Genomic DNA, 17952 nt, shown 5'->3' on the forward strand with positions numbered 1-17952 from the left:
AATTATTGTTATGAATTGATTGATTTTAGCATAAGGTTCTTTTAAATATTGTAGGGTAAAGTTGTTTGACCATGTGTATTTAATAAACATTTCCTCTACCATTATTAAAGGAGATCAGTGTAACAAAAATTCCACTCGTTGCATCACAACCATTCACAAATATTATTTTATAAATAATTAAAACAAAAATTAAATTTTAATAAGTATTTAATGGTCATAATTCAATGACGGTGTAAAACTGTTTTACACTGTCAATACATACCAATTAAATTCTTATTAAAATAGAAGAGACATTTCTAATATTTCAGATAACAATGGTTGAGTGGTTGAGTGCTAACACATGCTTGTTTAATGCACGTGGTCTCAAGTTTGAATCATAATTTTTCCAATTTATTTTCGGAGAGTTTTTTTTAACAAAAAGTTTATTATAAAATAATAGGTAAAAATGATTAAAACTAAAGCACTCTATTTATTTTAATTGTGAACAATTGTTCAAAGAGTTTAATTAAAATACATTGATAGTATAAAAGGATTTCCACAGTCAGTTAATCATTTGAATGTTAGAAATAATTCACAACAAACTATCTCTATCATATCGAAGAGATCAACTATCCATTGGAGTAAACAACATCTTCGCAACGAACTATCTCTATCGCATCGAAGAGATCAACTATCCATTGGTGTAAATAACGTCTTCGCAATGAACTATCTCTATCATATCAAAGAGATCAATCATCCATTGGAGTAAATAACACTTCATAACAAACTATCTCTATCATCTTGAAGAGATTAATCATTCATCACAATAATCACTCTTCACTATGAATTAATAGACTGTTTCGAAGAGACTGTCATCTTCATTCAAGAAGAAATTCCGAGACATACAAGCTTCTCAAATAAAGAGACCACCACTTGATGTCAAGTAATAAATCTGAAAGTATTTGCAATAACAACTATCAGGGAATAAATCCAACTTTCAGAGGAACCACAACAGGTTCTTGTTGAGGGGACAAAGCCTTCAACTTTACAAAATTAATGCACTCTCAATCCAGGGTTCACTGCCTAGAGAGATCCGAATAATGATATATGTCGGAGACAAAGTTCAATCCAAGGCTGAGTTGGAGAGAGACATCCAAGCAAGACACTTCCTAATTAAGAATAATCTCAACAGAGATGAAGACGTTAAAACAAAATCTTTCCCTGAGAAACAAATTTATTGGGGAAACACAAGGATATGGGTCTTTCTGTCTAAAGTTGACGCTTCAATGGTGGGAGTAAAGACCTCACTTGGGGATAAGCACAAAAAGTTTCTCATATATCAAGAGAATACAAATGTGCATGTAGAGAAAATATGAATGGATAAATGAATGAATGTTATGCATATGCTAACAAAACACCAGGGTACAACCAAGCACTCAGCCAATCGTCAGTAGAATCTTCTGTAAAGGTTTAAACTTTACTTGGGAGAGAGAACACTCTTTAAATCAATCTTCAATATTAAAAGGATTCATTCCGAGAAGAAAACATATATTTAGCTGGATTAACTTGTATCAAGATCTAGTTGCTTCATAGAGAATAACAGGATCACAAACTCATCACAACGTAATAACTTTGGAGGAAACCCACTATCCAATTGACAAGTACAGGGGAAATCATGCACACATCTGCAAGATAGAACGAGAACATCTCCACTTAGGATTAAAAGGCTCATGTCCACAAGACCTAGAAGATCAATTCTGTCAGAGGAAGATTCTTGGCTTAGGAAAAAAAACATAGTAACCATCTTGACAAAATTTTGGAATGACCTTGGAAACAACTTTGATGCCTCCAGTTTGTTGGGATGATCAAGATAACCATCACCACTTACCCCAAACTACATGATCTATAAGAAATTTTCCTCAAGAGGAAACCTTGTACCATAAGGACTTTAAATCATCTTCCCCAGGATCTTCAAACTCTTTGACGGATTCGTCGAATCTCTACATCACTACCCTATATTGTATGGTTTTTGAAGGGAAATTTTTTGAACAGAGAGTAACTTGTACCAATTTGGGATAGGTTTCCCTAATCATCTTCAAATTCTCCGGATTGAGTAAACTTAGCATATTTTTTTATCCACAAAGTCTTCTAGGAAAGACGCCTCTTGCTGATACTCAAGTGTAAACTTCCTTGATGTCAAGCGATTGTGTTACAAGTAGAAAATGTTTATTCTAAGAATGAAAATTCTAATGCAACAATTATGTAAGTCTTGAAGATTTTATTTAAAAGATGTCACAAAACTTTGTGAATGAATCACTAGTTTGGGTGCAACATTGATTGATTTTTTGTATAAAAGATAACAAAAGCATATGATACCAACACAAATATTTAGCAAAATTTATGGGAGTCAGGAACACTATTTTTTCAAAGGGTTTAGGGTTTAGGGTTGTAACGTGGTCTGGGTCACGGTTTCAAAAAAAGATTTTAAGGCTCAAATTTTATTTGTGCCTACCCATTCTTCATGATGTTCTTTAGTCCTATGTTCAATTAATTCAACATGTGTTCATCTCTCAAAAAAGATCTTGCGATGATTAAGGCCCTTTTTTGTCTTTGTGTTTGCAATCACCTCTATTAATTAAATTCTTAATTATTTTTCTTTTACTTTTAGTTTATAGTTAATTTAGAATTCAATGATTCAACAAAATAGAAATTTACTCCATTTCAATTCTCTATCAACAAATATTAGATTAAATGCCTACAATATTGTAATGAAATGCTTTTAAAAAAAAAATACTATCTAGTCTTAGTACTACTATATGGCATGGTGGATGGATTAAAAGGGTAGCAGAGGAATCTCTACCATGTAATTTGTCTTATGATAAAGGAAAAATATGGCATAAAAACATCCTATTTAGTATTGACACGTGTGATAAAGTAATGATTCTTTCCCATCACAAAAGTTGCAGACATTTTATTTATACCTTTCTTGCAATAATTATTATGTCATGATCACTCTTTTAAGAAATTAAATTTGTATACTGATAATTTTTATTTATTGTTTGGACCCAAACACAAGCAAGGTAGAAATTCACCAGAATTTGGCTCCAATATATCAAACTATATATTGCATTCTGCATAGAAAAGACAACTTACACCAATTGAACCAGTGATACCATTGTCATCTGATCAAAGAGATGGAAATGGTGCCAAGGAAGATGCAATCTAGAGCTATCCGCCACATTTTTTCGGCTTCAGATGACACGGTTATGACGAAACAAATTCGCGCAACTCATGCTCCTATTGAAGAACATGTGGATGCTAGACCTCTACTTAATATTGTTCAAGACATTTTTCATCGCGCGGCTTCTCTTAACCCCGAATTTGTTCAGGTGTGTGTATGTATATATTAACCTAGCTAGTACCATTTCGCATTTTCGTTGTTAACTAACCGGTTTTGTTCAGGACATGAAGGATAATAATACTAAGGAATCTGACTTGTTTGAAATGCTGGAGATTTCATATCACTCAATTAACAAAATTTCGTGCGAGGTTTGGTTTTCTTCCCGTAACCGTGCATTAGCATGAATATGTCAAAATCAAGTTATTAATCTCTTGATGCATGTTTGTGCCAGATATCTTGCAAGTGTTTGATGAGTGGAGGAGATGCTCATGCAACAACCATAGGAATACTTGGAATGCTATCAAGCTATTCATGGGATGCCAAAGTGGTGATAGCATTAGCAGCATTTGCAGCCAACTTAGGAGAATTTTGGCTTGTTGCTCAACTTCACGCCACCAACCGTCTTGCTAAGTCGGTTGCATTGTTGAAGCACATTCATGAAACACTGAATCAAGTTGATGACTTGGGGCCTAAATTTGAATCTGTCAACAACCTTCTCAAGGCAATGTTGGAGGTTGCTAATTGCATTGTTGAGTTTCATGAGCTTCCTTCTGAGTATATTGATCATGAAGCACCTGAAACATTGACTGCTTCCACTCTTATTCCTAGTGCTGTTTATTGGACCATTAGAAGTATTGTGGCATGTGCATCACATATTTTAGGCATTGTTGGCTTGGGTCAAGGGTATATCTATATCTTAGTAACTCTTCTTAATTTCTTTCTTGCACCTAAAGCAAGTATCTTCTTCTTTTTGTGTTGCTAATTTAGTGATCGCGGGTTTGTTTTGATAAAAATCTTAATTAAGTGTGTATCACAGGAGTGCTTATTATATAACTTTAACTATCTTGTGTTGATTTTAGATATATGACATCAACAATTGAGACATGGGAGCTTTCAAGTTTGACTCATAAGCTAGAAAGCTTGTATGGTCACCTTCAAAAGCTGCTAACAATTTGTCGTCAACATTTAGGTAAGGAAGATTACTCGTTTTAGAAACTCTGCACGCGTATTAATGACGAAGATGATGAAGAAGCACTGTTTTGCTTTTATTTAGATAAAATTTCTTTAATCTACATGCTTTGTTACGTTGTGATATAATGCAGATGACAATAAACAGAGAGAAGTATTTGAAACACTTCAGCACCTTTTTGAGACTTCACACCAAGATAACATTAAGGTTCTCAAAGCTTTGATTCACTGCAAGGGTGATCCATTGCCAGTGTTTGATGGTTCCACAAAGCAAAGGGTTAGCATAGATTATGTTATTTCTGCATTTAACGCATAGTATATATGCATTAGAATGATCTTTAATGAAGATCTGGGTCGTCTTTGTCTTTGAGAGCGTGCTAGGCGGGCGGCCTCAAAAGTTGACACGGTTAAACCGTGGCTAAAAATTGCTTCATTTAATATTTGTTAATGTTAAACTGTGGCAAATAGGACTCCAATTTGTTGTCACATTTCATCTGTGACTAACCTACATAAAGCCTCTAAAAACTTTAAGACGGCCCTGATGAAGACTTGCTAAGAATGACAACAATGCAATCTTACAGTGACAATTTGAATCAACTAATCTATAATTTATAATCGTATAATTATTTTTCTGTTCAACTCAAGGTATTTTATCTATTTTCAGGTTAGCATTGAGGCATTGAGGAAGAAAATTGTGCTGCTCTACATAACAGACCTGCACAATATATCTGACCAAGAGCTAGTGATTTTTGAACAAATGTATCAAGAGTCGCGTCTAGATTCAACGAGGATAGAGAGTCAATACGAACTCGTTTGGATTCCGGTTGTGGAAAAGGGAACTGCGTGGACCGAATCAAAGCAGAAGTTCGAGAGGCTGCAATCAATGATGCCATGGTACTCAGTTTATGACCCTTCACTTTTGGAGGCAGCAACCATTAGGTACATTAAGGAGGTATGGCTTTTCAACACAAAGCCAATGCTTGTGGTGTTGGATCCACAAGGTAAGGTTGTGAACCTGAATGCAATACATATGATGTGGATTTGGGGAAGCATGGCTTATCCTTTTTCTAGCTTAAGGGAGGAAGCTCTTTGGAAAGAAGAAACATGGGGACTTGCACTATTGGCCGATACAATCGATCCATTGCTCTTTGATTGGGTTAGGCCTAGTTTTTTCTATCGTTATATATGAATATATGCATGCATATCATCAATGTTTTATGTTATGATCATCAATTTGAATGCTTACTTGTTTCAGGTATCAGCAGGAAAGTACATATGTTTGTATGGAGGGGACGATATGGATTGGATCCGTAAATTCACAAGCGCGGCAAAATCCATGGCAAGAACTCTACGAATTCCACTCGAAATGATGTATGTAGGAAAAGCCAACCCTGGACAAAAAGTTAGAAAAATCAACAAGTCCATATATGAAGAAAATCTAAGCAACATCCTAGCCGACCCAACGATAATTTGGTTCTTTTGGGTTAGGCTAGAAAGCATGTGGCACTCCAAATTACAACAAAACAAGACAGTGGAAACTGACCAAATAATGATGGAAATAATGAGAATCCTAAGCTATGATAGCAGTGATCAAGGTTGGGCTGTGATAAGTCAAGGAACAATAAAAATGACCCAAGGCAAAGGCGACTCGTTTTTGAAGTGTGTTAATGAGTTTGATGAGTGGAAGGATAATGTGAATGAGAAAGGAGTTTTGCCTGCAATGGATGAGTATATACAAGGAATCCAACAGCCACACCATTGTAATAGATTGATACTGCCAGGAGTTGATGGCACAGTTCCAGATAAGATTGTGTGTGCTGAATGTGGTAAACCAATGGAGAAGTTCTACATGTATCGCTGCTGCAACGAATGAATCGTTACTATGGGTGAAAAAATAACATTGCATCTTTGAATAATAAGTATAGAAAATAACATGGAGATTTTATGTGTTGTATTATGTTTGGCATTTAAATTTCAAGGGTGAGAAATGATATTGATATCTACTTATCAAAATAAATTATGTAAGTATAACAACACGGCCGAGAAACAAACTGCGATAGTGAAAATTCGCAGACGTTGTTTTTTTAATTAACAAATAATTAAGAAAGAGGTTGGTGTTGAAATTGATACACGCTTTCGTTGACACGTACTTCAGCGTGAAAAACTAATAAAGAACGCAACGCATATCAAAAGCGATGAATAACACACTAAAAAGCATAATTAATGAAAGAAGAAAAAAGAACTAAACCTAAATGAATTGAAGTGTTGAAATAAGGGTGCATATGGTTTGTTATTAAGAAAAACATCTTATAATATCCCCATTTTTGTATGCAAAGGTGCACTTCAAAATTCATGTTGATGCAGGTTGTTTGAAACATTGCTGAAAATAGATGGAGGATGTCGGATGCAAATCAAGCAGGCGCTGAATTTGAATAGAGTCAACTCCAGCAAATTCCTATCAAGGATAAGCTTATCTCAATGACTGCCATCATTGAAAATGGTATCAAGATTCAAAATCTATTTTAAATTGATATTTAGATTTTAAATGTATGCGTGATAAACCAAGTATGATGTAAACTACACTTCAATGTCTAAACATCACAAGTAGAACAGAGGCATGTGAGACATGTAAAAGAAATAGTTTATTTACAAAACTAATAGTTCAATAATTTATTTACAAAACTAAAATACAATATTTAAGCATACATTAAATTGAATAATAGTGTACATACATACAACAAAAAATGAATCAAAAATGTCATTAAGGAGTAGATTTAGTAACCGACGTAACAGAATTCCAAATTTGAGCAATAGGCGAAAGAATATGAGGCAAAATAGCCCCAATTCCATTAAGAGCCGCACCAGAAACAACACCAATTGCAAATGTCTCGACATAACCCGGCTTAGAATCCAACTTCATGTCAAGTACCGCAAGTCTATTGTTAACCGAATCCATCTTTCTAGAAGATTCATTCAAAACCCTTTCATTTTTACCTCTACCAGATGAAATCACTCCAAATAAAGCTTTCTGCAAATCCTCAATAACCTTCAAAGAAGCTTCATTTGAATCCATTCCTTGAGATTCATAATAAGATATCAACTCTTTTGGAGAAGGAATCTTCTTTTTCTGATTAGATTTCAATTTAATTTCAGGTATTAACGGTGCTTTTGGACTACTTGATGGTTCCATTTCAATTACTGGTAAAAAAAACAAATAAATCGTTAGATTTTATTATTTAATTAAACATTGCAGTTAAATTAATTAAAACAAAAATTGAGCTTAATTATAGAGGTTTGAATCAAATGATTTGGAATGTACCAGTAGACAGGTAACATAGTGTAGTTAAAATTACACAACGTTGTTTAAGACTGGTTTTTTAGGTTTGATTTATGCTTCGGGAAACTTGAAATCCTCTTACTTGAAAGAAGAGGTTTCACCATTGTGAAGCAACAATTCATAAAACAAAATTGAATTTAAATTATATTATGAAATATAACAACACGACTATGAAACAAACTGCGATAGTGAAAATTCGCAGGTGTTGTTTTTTCGTTAATTAACAAATAATTAAGAAAGAGGTCGGTGTTGAATTTGATATACGCTTTCGTTGACACGTACTTCGGCATGAAAAACTAACGAAGAACGCAACGCCTATCAAAAGCGATGAATAAAATGAAAAGAGTGTATTTCACTGAAGAAGAAAAAAAAGAACGAGAGAATTTGAAAGTGAAACATACTATGAATCTCGAAGAGACTCTGATTTCGTCTCGCGGCTAGGTTTATCGCCTTAGATGATGATGATGAACCTTGCGCTGGCTCTGATTTTATAGTGTAACGGAACTAAACCTAAACTGAACTGGTGGGTATATGGGCTTTGAAAAGGTAAAATATGAAAAATGGGTTCCTAGGCCCATAATGAATAAACATTTATAATTGTACCCTAACACTTATTTCTTACCCATGAAACCATTTAAAAAATACTTTTTATATTCTTTTTGTTGTATAAATTTTTATCATTATATTTAGGATTCTCCGTCAGTTCATATCTTAAATTAATTTTTGGTATAAAAAGATTTTTTTGAAATGGTACATATTTTTGGAATTCGGGTTTTCACTCGTTGAATCGGGTTCGGATGCCGGTGGATCCCGCATATTTGGGTCTGCCTGTCATCCCTACGTGAATTAACTAAACTTTAAAAAAAATTGCATCTCACAAAAAATTAAAATAATGTAGTAATTGGCGTTGGATTTCTTAGGAAGAATCACGGTTCGATTCCACATAACTGCAATCGGGAGAGAGCTAAACCCACTTGATGTCAGGACTGACCTACGAACCGGACTATATCGGTGGTGATAAGCCAAAGAAAATGTGAACCAAAAATTTTGAACTAAGTATTTCATAAGTCATATTTATAAATTGAAAATTTTGAGTTAAGGTTTTTGGAAGTTAAATTCATCTCACCGCGGAAAAAAAAGAATTAAAAGTACAAAATTGAATTTGAAAACTTGAGCTAAAGTTATTTAAAGCCAAAATTTCATCTTCCAATTTAAATAATATATGGGATAAAAGTACAAATAGCGTGACAACTCCAATTGGGTAAGGGTCATCAGAAATTTTAAGGATTTGTTGAAGATTAGAGTTATCTCACACAATGAAGTGACAAGCTTTGTATATGGGGTTTCTTTGTGTTAGAGATCGATCTCTTTTTAGTATGATAATAGCCAAGGATTTTATAGCTCCCCAAGGATCTTGTATCGAATGAGCCAATTCTCCTTGTAATATAGCAACCCTCGCGTAGTGGATGGTTGGTACCCAAAAATTTAAGAAAATAAGTTACCCCCAGAACTTCCTGTATATCGAAAATTGACCCATCACACATTTCCCTTATGGGAAGTCGGGCGATGAGTCCAAACAATGGGCGATCGAACCAGATGAATGGGGCTCGAACTAATACATGGACGACTCAGGAAGGACAAAGTGTACGCCTATCACCCTCTCCCTCAAGTCTCCTTCAATTATTTCAACACGGTCCCTCAAGCACAGGGGCTCGTATTGGTTCGAGAGCTTAAACCTTTCACTTTCGAGCCTTGTACATAAGTTTGGTCGAGGAGCTTACCCATATCCTTATATGAGAATTGGTATATACTCTTCTAGCAAGGTTTAGTCGATTCCTTCAGGCGAGACTTTGTTGAGTTCCTTGAGCGAGATTTTGTTGATCCCCTCTAACGTGACTTTCTTAGGTCCCTCTTACGAGACTTTGAGGAGTCCATCGGACGGGACTTTGTTGTGCGGCATCGCCTTGCATGGGTAGTTAAACCTGTGACACGCACCAGAATGTCAGAGATGCAACTTTCGCGTAAACTAGGGAAATTCCAACGTCAAGCACTGGAAAAAAATGGAACGTCAATTTGACGGGAGAGACTGGAGCGCTACTTAGTCAAAATGCGTGTTGCATTAAATACAACTAGTGATGGTCCTTCTTGGAAGTTAAGTTTGGCCTTATTTCATACATGTGTGTGAGACTCGTGAGATTTTTCCCTTTTCTTGAAACAATTGAGATAGTCAGATGGGGATAGGTTGTCCTTACCCCTGTCCCTACCCTTATAAAAATGTGAGACTTCTTCCTTTTCACCTTTTTTCGACAAATATTTTTGCAAGAGTTTGTACTAGTGTGAAGTATACCTTCTAGGTTTTTTGATCGATTTTACCGGTATGCTTTGTTAGATTGTTCTTGGATTTCCTTTTCCTTTTTGATACTGTAAATAGTGACTCATGGATCTTTATCAGTAAAATTTGTGCTTATTCAGATCCTTTTTCAGGATTCAATGGAAAAATGTAACAAATGTGTTAAACTATTGAACTTTGCATCCATATATTCTTGTGGGGTAATAATTTAGGCCTTTTAGCAATATATTGATCTCTCTAGTATTTGACACGAAGAAGATGTGATCCAGGAACCAAGTTCTAAATAGGAAGGATTTAACATGTCCACTTTGGTTGGTTCGCTCATTTTGTATTTCTATTTTTATCTTCCCGTTATTTTTTAAAGGAGACAATAATTTCTTCACGACGGTCTAGCATGTAATTGCCTCAAGGGATGGCAAGGAATCCTACGTTAGGGTCCATCATGAAATTGCCTCAAGGGGTGGCAAGGATTGTTATTTGAGGATCCAACATGTAATCGCCTCAAGGGGAAGCAATGAGTCATGCGTGAAGATCCAGTATGTAATCGCCTTCGAGGGTGAAAAGGATTCCTACGTGAGTATCAACATGTCATCGTCTCGAGGGGCGGCAGGGATTCACATACAAGGATCCAACATGTAATTGCCTCGAGCGACAACAGGGATTTCTATGTGAGGATCGAGCATGTAATCGCCTTAAATGGTGACATTGATAACATTCCCTTGCTCCAACAATACCTGCACGTAAGATTAAAATAGTACAAATGTAACGATCGTTTTTCTTTAATTATTTATTTATGTGAGTTATGTGAATTAATTGTGCAACTATGTGTTAATTATATGTTTAATTGATTTTATGTTGTTTTATTTGGGAATTATTAGTAAATAATATAAGATAGTAAGTGTTGTTGATTATTGGGCCTAAGTTGGTATTAGTAAGTGAGGGGTGCTAGTTAGAGCCCATTAGTAATTTAAGATAGTAAGGGTTTAACTAAAATAAGGGTTTTAGAGGAAATAGAAATTAGAAGTTCATTTGGGGTTTTTGGTGAAAGAAGAGAAGGGAGGAGAGAAGAGGAGAATCTCAAGGTTGAAGATAGAGTTGGCTTCAATCCAAAACCTAAGGTAAGGGTGGGATTCTTTCATGCTAAAGGGATGTATGATGATGTTTTGGGTGGGGTTTTGATTGTATGTTGTTATCCATGATTGTGTAGAGATTGAATAGAGATTGTTAAGGTTTATATTATACTCCTATGAAATTGTGAATTCAAGTATGATTGTTGATGTTATGATGTTAGAAGACCTATAATAGATGTTATAATTGTGTTTATAACATGTATTCTATTGTTATTCGTGATGCTTGGTGTTTTCCAACTTGATTGGATTGAGTTTAGGGGTTTTAGGATGAGTTTCATATGTTGTTTTCTGTGTTTGGGGTTTTCTGAAAACCGCCAGTTCGCGCCGCGAACCTCTTGGCAAAAACTTGAGAAAATTGGATTTGCTCAGTTCACGCCGCGAACCCTTGTTGGCGGCGCGAACTGCTTGGCAGAAACTTAGGGATTATTTGATTCACTCAGTTCGCGCCGTGAACCTTGTTGGCGCCGCGAACTGCTTGGCAGAAAGTTAGGATTATTTGGTTCACTCAGTTCGCGCCGCGGACCTTGTCGGCGCCGCGAACCCTGTTTTGCAAAACTTTTCCAAACTTTGAAATGATGTAACTTTTGAACCGTAACTCCTTTTTAAGTGTCGTTTGAACCTAGGCGAAGCTATAATTGAGATCTTTCCAATGAATATGATTTAGGAATGCTTATAAACCTTTTAGAATCTTTCTTTAAATGAATCTGTTTGATGTTATGATTTGTGTGGTGAAGTGGTGTGTGTTGTATGATGATGCTACGTAGCGACGTGATTGGGAAGTGGTGAATTACTATAAAAGTAATGATGTTTAGTCGATATTTGTGATGTATTGTGAATGTCATGTTTGTATGGATGTTGCATTTATTGAGTCACATCCATTGCATAAAGAGACGGTGGCCTTAATGGTAAAAAGTGACGGTGGCCTTAATGGCAATTAGCGACGGTGTGCCCAATGGCAAATCTTGAGACGTGGGAGTTTTACTCCAAATGGTACCACATGCATTTGCATAAGTCGGGTCACATGTGAATTGCATTAGAGTCTTAATTGATTATGATATTGTGATTTGATGAAGATATGATTGTTAAGACGTGGTGACTTGATGATGAGATGTTTGTTGTGATTGTGTTGGAACCTTACTTATGAATTGTATATATATTGTCATAGTTGAATTGATGACATTGTTGCCGTTTCTTAAGTTGATTATGTGATGTGAAATCATTGTATTGAGTATTGTGATGAGAAGTGGTGACCAATGTATGATCTTTTCTTTTGCTTTGAATATTATCATACGTTTCTTTATAATGAATGATATCTCACCCCTTATGTTTGAATGTTACCCTCCGTTGGTAACGTGCAGGTAACGACATGGAGCAGCCGTATACCTTATAGCTCGAGTCGGTGTGTCAATGCTCTGATACGTAGCACTCGGGGGGATGTTTGCGATACTTGCTTGTGTCTTGTTTTATGTTGATTGTCTTTCTGGAACTTTGATGTTATGTCTTGTGGAGACGTTTTGGACCTATTGTGCCATGTTGACAAGAATATAAGATTTGGATATTGTGTTGTTATTTGGATTCCGCTGCAATATGATGAAGTTGTTTGGATTTAAATGTTCGATGAATTATGAGTTTCCTCCTATATAAGTGTTATGTATCCATGTACTTTGAGCATGAATTGTAGTTTTGTTTAAGTCGAATATGTGACGCCTCAAATTAGTTGCTTGTTTCGATGTTTTATACTCTGTTTGCTCTTATTAATTGAGGGGTAGATTTGGGGTGTTACAACAAACGCTTACATAAATTAAGTGAAGGTCTTACATAAAACCATGTGCCACCCAAATAACACGGGAAAAGAGTACCCCCTGGAAACATCATTATTCATACAAGCACGAGCAAGACTAGGATCCAGTTAAACATAAAGTTGTTTACGGTGATTTCCGGTAAACAACCGCTAGTCTTCCAAACTATAGAATATACTTTGGTTACTCGCAGGATCGACTAGATTGATCCTAGGACATAGTCAAAAAGTTTGTCATTTGTGATAAATTGGTTCATATTTGTTGGTTATTTGGCCTCGATATAAGAAATAAATAGACAAAATATAAAGACTGATAATCACCTTGTTATACACGTAAATATAACTCTGGCGAAAGATGGAGTAAAGATAAACTTGTAAGAAACTTAAAGTACAGGAATGTAAATTGCAGAATGTAAATGCTTCGAAGTAAACCTAAACGAAAGATAAAGTTGCAAGAATGTAAATAGCTGAAATGTAACGAAAGATAGAAAATACTGAAAAAATACTTGCATAAAGATGAATACAAATGTATTTAAAATGGTGGTGTCATACGTACATTTCTCAGCGAACTCGTTCTCTTAACACTTGATACTTGAGTAATTTGTGAGTGATTTGTACAAAATGAACACCTCGAATCCTAACATTAAGACCCTTATTTATACTAATTTCGACCCTAACGGTCCTACACTAACGAAATGCCACGTTGCTCGCATGCATGCACTTCGAATCCCTGAGGCGCCATCTGTCCCTATTCGGTTATACAGAATGTTTCGAATTTCAAATCCTCCCGCCTGAATTCTCCTTCGATACGTGGCAACGTGATCAAAATCGAGAATGTTACGAAAACACGCCAAGCTTCAGTACCCTTCGTATTCCGTAAAAACGCTTAAGTCTTAAAGACAATTTTCTTCGAATCAACTCCAATTTCCATTATCTTTACTTCAACTTAAACAACATCCTCAAACATGGCCATCAGTAGCCATTTATTTCTCGAAAATGGCCATCAGAAGCCATTCTTCTTCGAACTCTAATTCTTCAAAGAATACTTTCTTCAATCAAAATCTCCAGCCAACAAAAGTATACCAACTAAATAAATGAGGTCCACTCCTACAACTGTTGCTTCCTAACAGTGATTCTTCTTCATTAGATTTCATATTTTTCTCCACTAGAACGGTGAGACCCTCTTATGTGGGTGCTTCCCCTGACGGTTTTGCTTTAGAGTCCATTATGTTCAATCTACTATTCTAATTTCTTCAGCTTCAAGCTTTACACATAACATTTTCTAGCAATCTCCTGATCCCCCATCCTCGTATAATGCCTACTCCCCTAAATGGGAAAGGGTACTTCGTACACGGATATTGTGGAACTACGTGCTTGTAAGTTTAATCAGGAAGTGATCAAAGACAAGCAAGTCTTGTGTAGGCATGTTAACATCATATTTTTTATGATGACAACTCATGAAGATACAACATAACTTTAATGATAACCCATAAAGATGTGACTTGACATTGATGACAACAAATCATAAAGATAAGTAATTACTAATATTGTTTCAAGCAGTCAGAGATGTATAACATAGTTTGATCAAAGCTCTTCCTCAAATAAAGTTGAATAGTTAAGGTTTAATGTTCAATGTGATATCCTCTGATGACGGTGTCTGACTTGAAGATATCTCAATCCTCGTCTCCAAGAAGTTAAAGTGAAGTGCTTATGTGATTGGTGTATTCAGTAAAAGACTTGAAACTTTAGAGTGTTAAAGAGAGGAAGCGCGAAAGCTAGCCTGGTCGTGTATGAGTGATCATTGTTTTGTAAAAACATAAGGAAAACTTCACCTTGGTTAGATATAAGTTTGTATAAAATCTCTGTATGAAAGGAAAACTAACTGCTTCAGTCCATTGTTCGATGTTTGGTTAGTAAAAACCTGAAACTTCATTATTCCTTGTATAAGGGGGTTCGTGAGGTTAGCCTTCTAAAATCTCATAAGCATTATTGGAAACTCTCAAGATCAATTTTTAGGGAGAGGAGTAGGTCACATCACAACATTTAGATTGAACCTCTATAAATCACTAATGTTGTCTCTTTTCCCTTGTCTCTTTACTTTCTGCATATTTTCTTAACTCTGATTTTCTGCTACATATCCAAACATTTTCTTGAAAATGTTTTTAAACTCTGATTTACAAAAAAAAAATTGTTTCAAATAACGTTTTTTGAACCCCCACAATTCACCCCCCTCTTATGTGTAAAGTCACATGTTCAACAGATACATGATGGATAGGGTGACCCCTGGCGGGCTAAAGGTTAATCGCCATATGACCATATAATATGATGAAGGAGCAAAAAATCACTAAATATATTACCCTGATCTATTTAGAAGTTTCCTTTGGCCTGGAAACAATCTTCAATGTTATTTACCCTACCTGCACCGACTCTCTTGAGAATCATACAAAAGATCCTCGAAAGAGCTTAAGATCATTCTAGTCTAAGCGGAACCTCACAGATGCATCCTATTAAATTTAATATTATCTTATGAATGATGTTTACATCTCAAATATAATGCGTTGAGCATTATTTTTTAAATGAAACATATAAAAAAACAATTGTAATTTTCATCATTTTAATGTTATAGTAGGATTTATTTAGAGTTGTTTGACACATGTTACGATCTATAGAAAATGTAAATCATGGAGTCAATTGTGACATTTTAAAACGATAACAAAAGTAATATTGGAACAAAGAAATAATATCTCACTGTGGAAGTCGATACAAAATTGGTTTCACTACAAAATGGAAGTGGGTATTAGTTGTATTTTTAAATAGAAGTGTTAGTTACGGCTGAAATGTCATAGATTACAAAAAACACAAAATAAAATTGAACCTAGATAATGTTGTTTTGTGTTTGTCACGAACGAATAAAAAATTGTAATTCAACTTAATTTTTTACTCTTGAAATCGCGACATAGAGTATGTTGTGACTAAAAATATCTTTTGGCAAGTATAAATCCATGTAGTCTAATGATTAAACCTTATATTTATTTATTGTCATGACAAATGAAAATATAATAGGGAATCGTCTTCTCATAAGTTTTAATGGGCAAGGAGAATGATAATAACACAGAGACATTGTGAGGATATAAATTGTGTTTCTAATATTTGTACCTAAAATTATATTTGCTTCTATGACATGGTTGGCTAGCCTAGTAACTTTCAATCTTGTACCATTACAAAGTTCTTCTGATTGGTCCAAATTCCTTATCAACATTATAGTTGCGCAAATCTTCAATTTCATCGACTGGTTTGCCAAACATGAAATTTTTAGGCAACTCAAGAATTATAGTGTCAATTGCTCGAACGCATCGTTATCAATAGCTTTTGATTTTTCTATAAAATCACTACTCAAAAACTCCTTTTACTCACCTTCATGAAAAAATGAAGTACTAATATATATATATAATGATACTTTTAAAAATAAAGGTATGAAAAAATAATAGTTATCTTGAAGAAAATTTGTGATGAATTCATTTATCTCATCCATTATTTTAATAGTTGATGTTGAAATGGTCCTACTTTGCAGGAAATAAAGATTTTTGTAGTTTTGAAGGAGATTTGGGTAAGTACTCGTAACAATCGCTTCAATTGGGTAAATAAAATCTGTTATTAGTAACTCTTAAGGAAAATACTAATTTCAACAATACCCATCATTTGGTTCAAAAAAATTTCCATCACCTACTTGTAAAATCCATTTTGAGAACAAATAAATATCTTTATAAAGGCTTGAATTTGAACCACTTTGTAATCAAACATTTTTTATTAGATTTAGAACCCTGCAATATTCCTAAATATAAAAATTATTTATAGTTGCATGCACAATATCATACTTACTACCTCTTGGTATAACAAGTATAATTTATCTGAAATCATTGACAAAAACTATAACTTTTTCTCCAAAAGTACTCTTACATGCAACTTTGTCACCAATCATGATGTCCTTCAAAAACTTGTTAAGAGCTTCAAAACAAAATGTATTTGCCATAGGAGTCGCATCCCATATAAAGAGCTTCGTTAGTTGCAAGTGCTTATAAAGGTCATATTTTTTTGTCAATGTTAAAAATAGATGATTCTAGACAAAGAACTAGAATCTTTAATTTGGAATGTGTTGTTCTTCCTCCTGGTAACTGTAAACTTGCAATTTTTCTTGATGCTACATTCAATACAATATCATGTTTAGAACACAAAGTAGTTGAAAATATGTTCCACATTAAAGTTTTATCAATCCCACCATAATCACATTAGAAAAAAAAAAGTTTTTTTTGTTCTTTGACAGCTTGCATAATTTCCCTAAAAGTTTCAATTTGTTATTCTACATGAAGAAAAAAAGAAGCATTAAGGAAATAAAAAAAAGTTCCATAAAAAATGAAAATTCGAGCAACTTCATCCCCAACATCAGCCTCTCAATGTCCGACGAAAAAAAATCCTCACGAAGTTTACTAACTACCATCACATGAAGGCCAAAAGATCTCAGTCTTGCCAATATTCAATGTGAGACCTAAACTTATACCTATCTCCCAAATCATGTCAAGGGCTTTAGCCACCTTATGTGAATATCCTATAATAGTCCCATCACCAAGATACCAATCATAAAGAAAAAGCTTACAATTGTCTATAACTTGATGAATGAGTAGGTGTGACACAAGAGAAAAAATGAACGACCCTAACAGGTCACCTTGTTGCACTCCACTAGCTGACATTATATGTCTATCTTAAAGGTACAACCTTGCTGTTTGGCCATAACGAAAATCAGCCCACAAAGAAATAGATGACCATCACACCCTCACCTCGTGTAATAAGGCTGATCGATCTACCATGTTGAAAGAATTCAAGAAATCTACCATGAACATAACAAAAGAATCATCACTGTGTCGCTTGCTTAACACCCTGTTGGCATTATGCAAAATGGCCTCAGCGCCACCCTACACCCCAACCCCAAACTGA

The 17952-nt window shown here is 34.8% G+C and overlaps 2 protein-coding genes and 1 non-coding gene across 3 annotated transcripts; 1 reads left to right on the forward strand and 2 right to left on the reverse strand.

Moving 5' to 3' along the window:
• The first annotated feature begins 3059 nt into the window (after nucleotides 1–3059).
• On the forward strand, nucleotides 3060–6436 carry LOC131603276 (protein SIEVE ELEMENT OCCLUSION B-like). Its single transcript, XM_058875579.1, has 7 exons — nucleotides 3060–3368; nucleotides 3442–3528; nucleotides 3612–4063; nucleotides 4240–4349; nucleotides 4483–4625; nucleotides 5013–5504; nucleotides 5604–6436. The coding sequence occupies exons 1-7, from the start codon at nucleotides 3174–3176 to the stop codon at nucleotides 6219–6221; spliced, it is 2097 nt and encodes a 698-aa protein (XP_058731562.1). The 5' UTR covers nucleotides 3060–3173; the 3' UTR covers nucleotides 6222–6436.
• A 532-nt stretch (nucleotides 6437–6968) lies between these two features.
• LOC131603277 (uncharacterized) lies at nucleotides 6969–8201 on the reverse strand. The gene is made up of 2 exons (XM_058875580.1): nucleotides 8087–8201; nucleotides 6969–7546 (listed from the first exon to the last, which is right to left on the reverse strand). The coding sequence occupies exon 2, from the start codon at nucleotides 7536–7538 to the stop codon at nucleotides 7110–7112; it is 429 nt and encodes a 142-aa protein (XP_058731563.1). The 5' UTR covers nucleotides 7539–7546; nucleotides 8087–8201; the 3' UTR covers nucleotides 6969–7109.
• On the reverse strand, nucleotides 7660–7800 carry LOC131608518 (small nucleolar RNA snoR137). The gene has a single exon (XR_009285773.1). It is a non-coding gene; the product is annotated as a small nucleolar RNA snoR137 (small nucleolar RNA).
• Nucleotides 8202–17952: the final 9751 nt, after the last annotated feature.

Source organism: Vicia villosa, linkage group LG5 (assembly GCF_029867415.1).
Source record: "Vicia villosa cultivar HV-30 ecotype Madison, WI linkage group LG5, Vvil1.0, whole genome shotgun sequence".
NCBI lineage: Eukaryota > Viridiplantae > Streptophyta > Magnoliopsida > Fabales > Fabaceae > Vicia > Vicia villosa.

Bases quoted from the DNA above. Each gene is read 5' to 3' on its own strand.
- LOC131603276 (XM_058875579.1), top strand. From the start codon at position 3,174: ATGGAAATGGTGCCAAGGAAGATGCAATCTAGAGCTATCCGCCACATT. The intron at 4,350-4,482 runs GTAAGGAAGATT...GATATAATGCAG, and splicing joins AATTTGTCGTCAACATTTAG to ATGACAATAAACAGAGAGAA. The intron at 4,626-5,012 runs GTTAGCATAGAT...ATCTATTTTCAG, and splicing joins ATGGTTCCACAAAGCAAAGG to GTTAGCATTGAGGCATTGAG.
- LOC131603277 (XM_058875580.1), bottom strand. From the start codon at position 7,538: ATGGAACCATCAAGTAGTCCAAAAGCACCGTTAATACCTGAAATTAAA.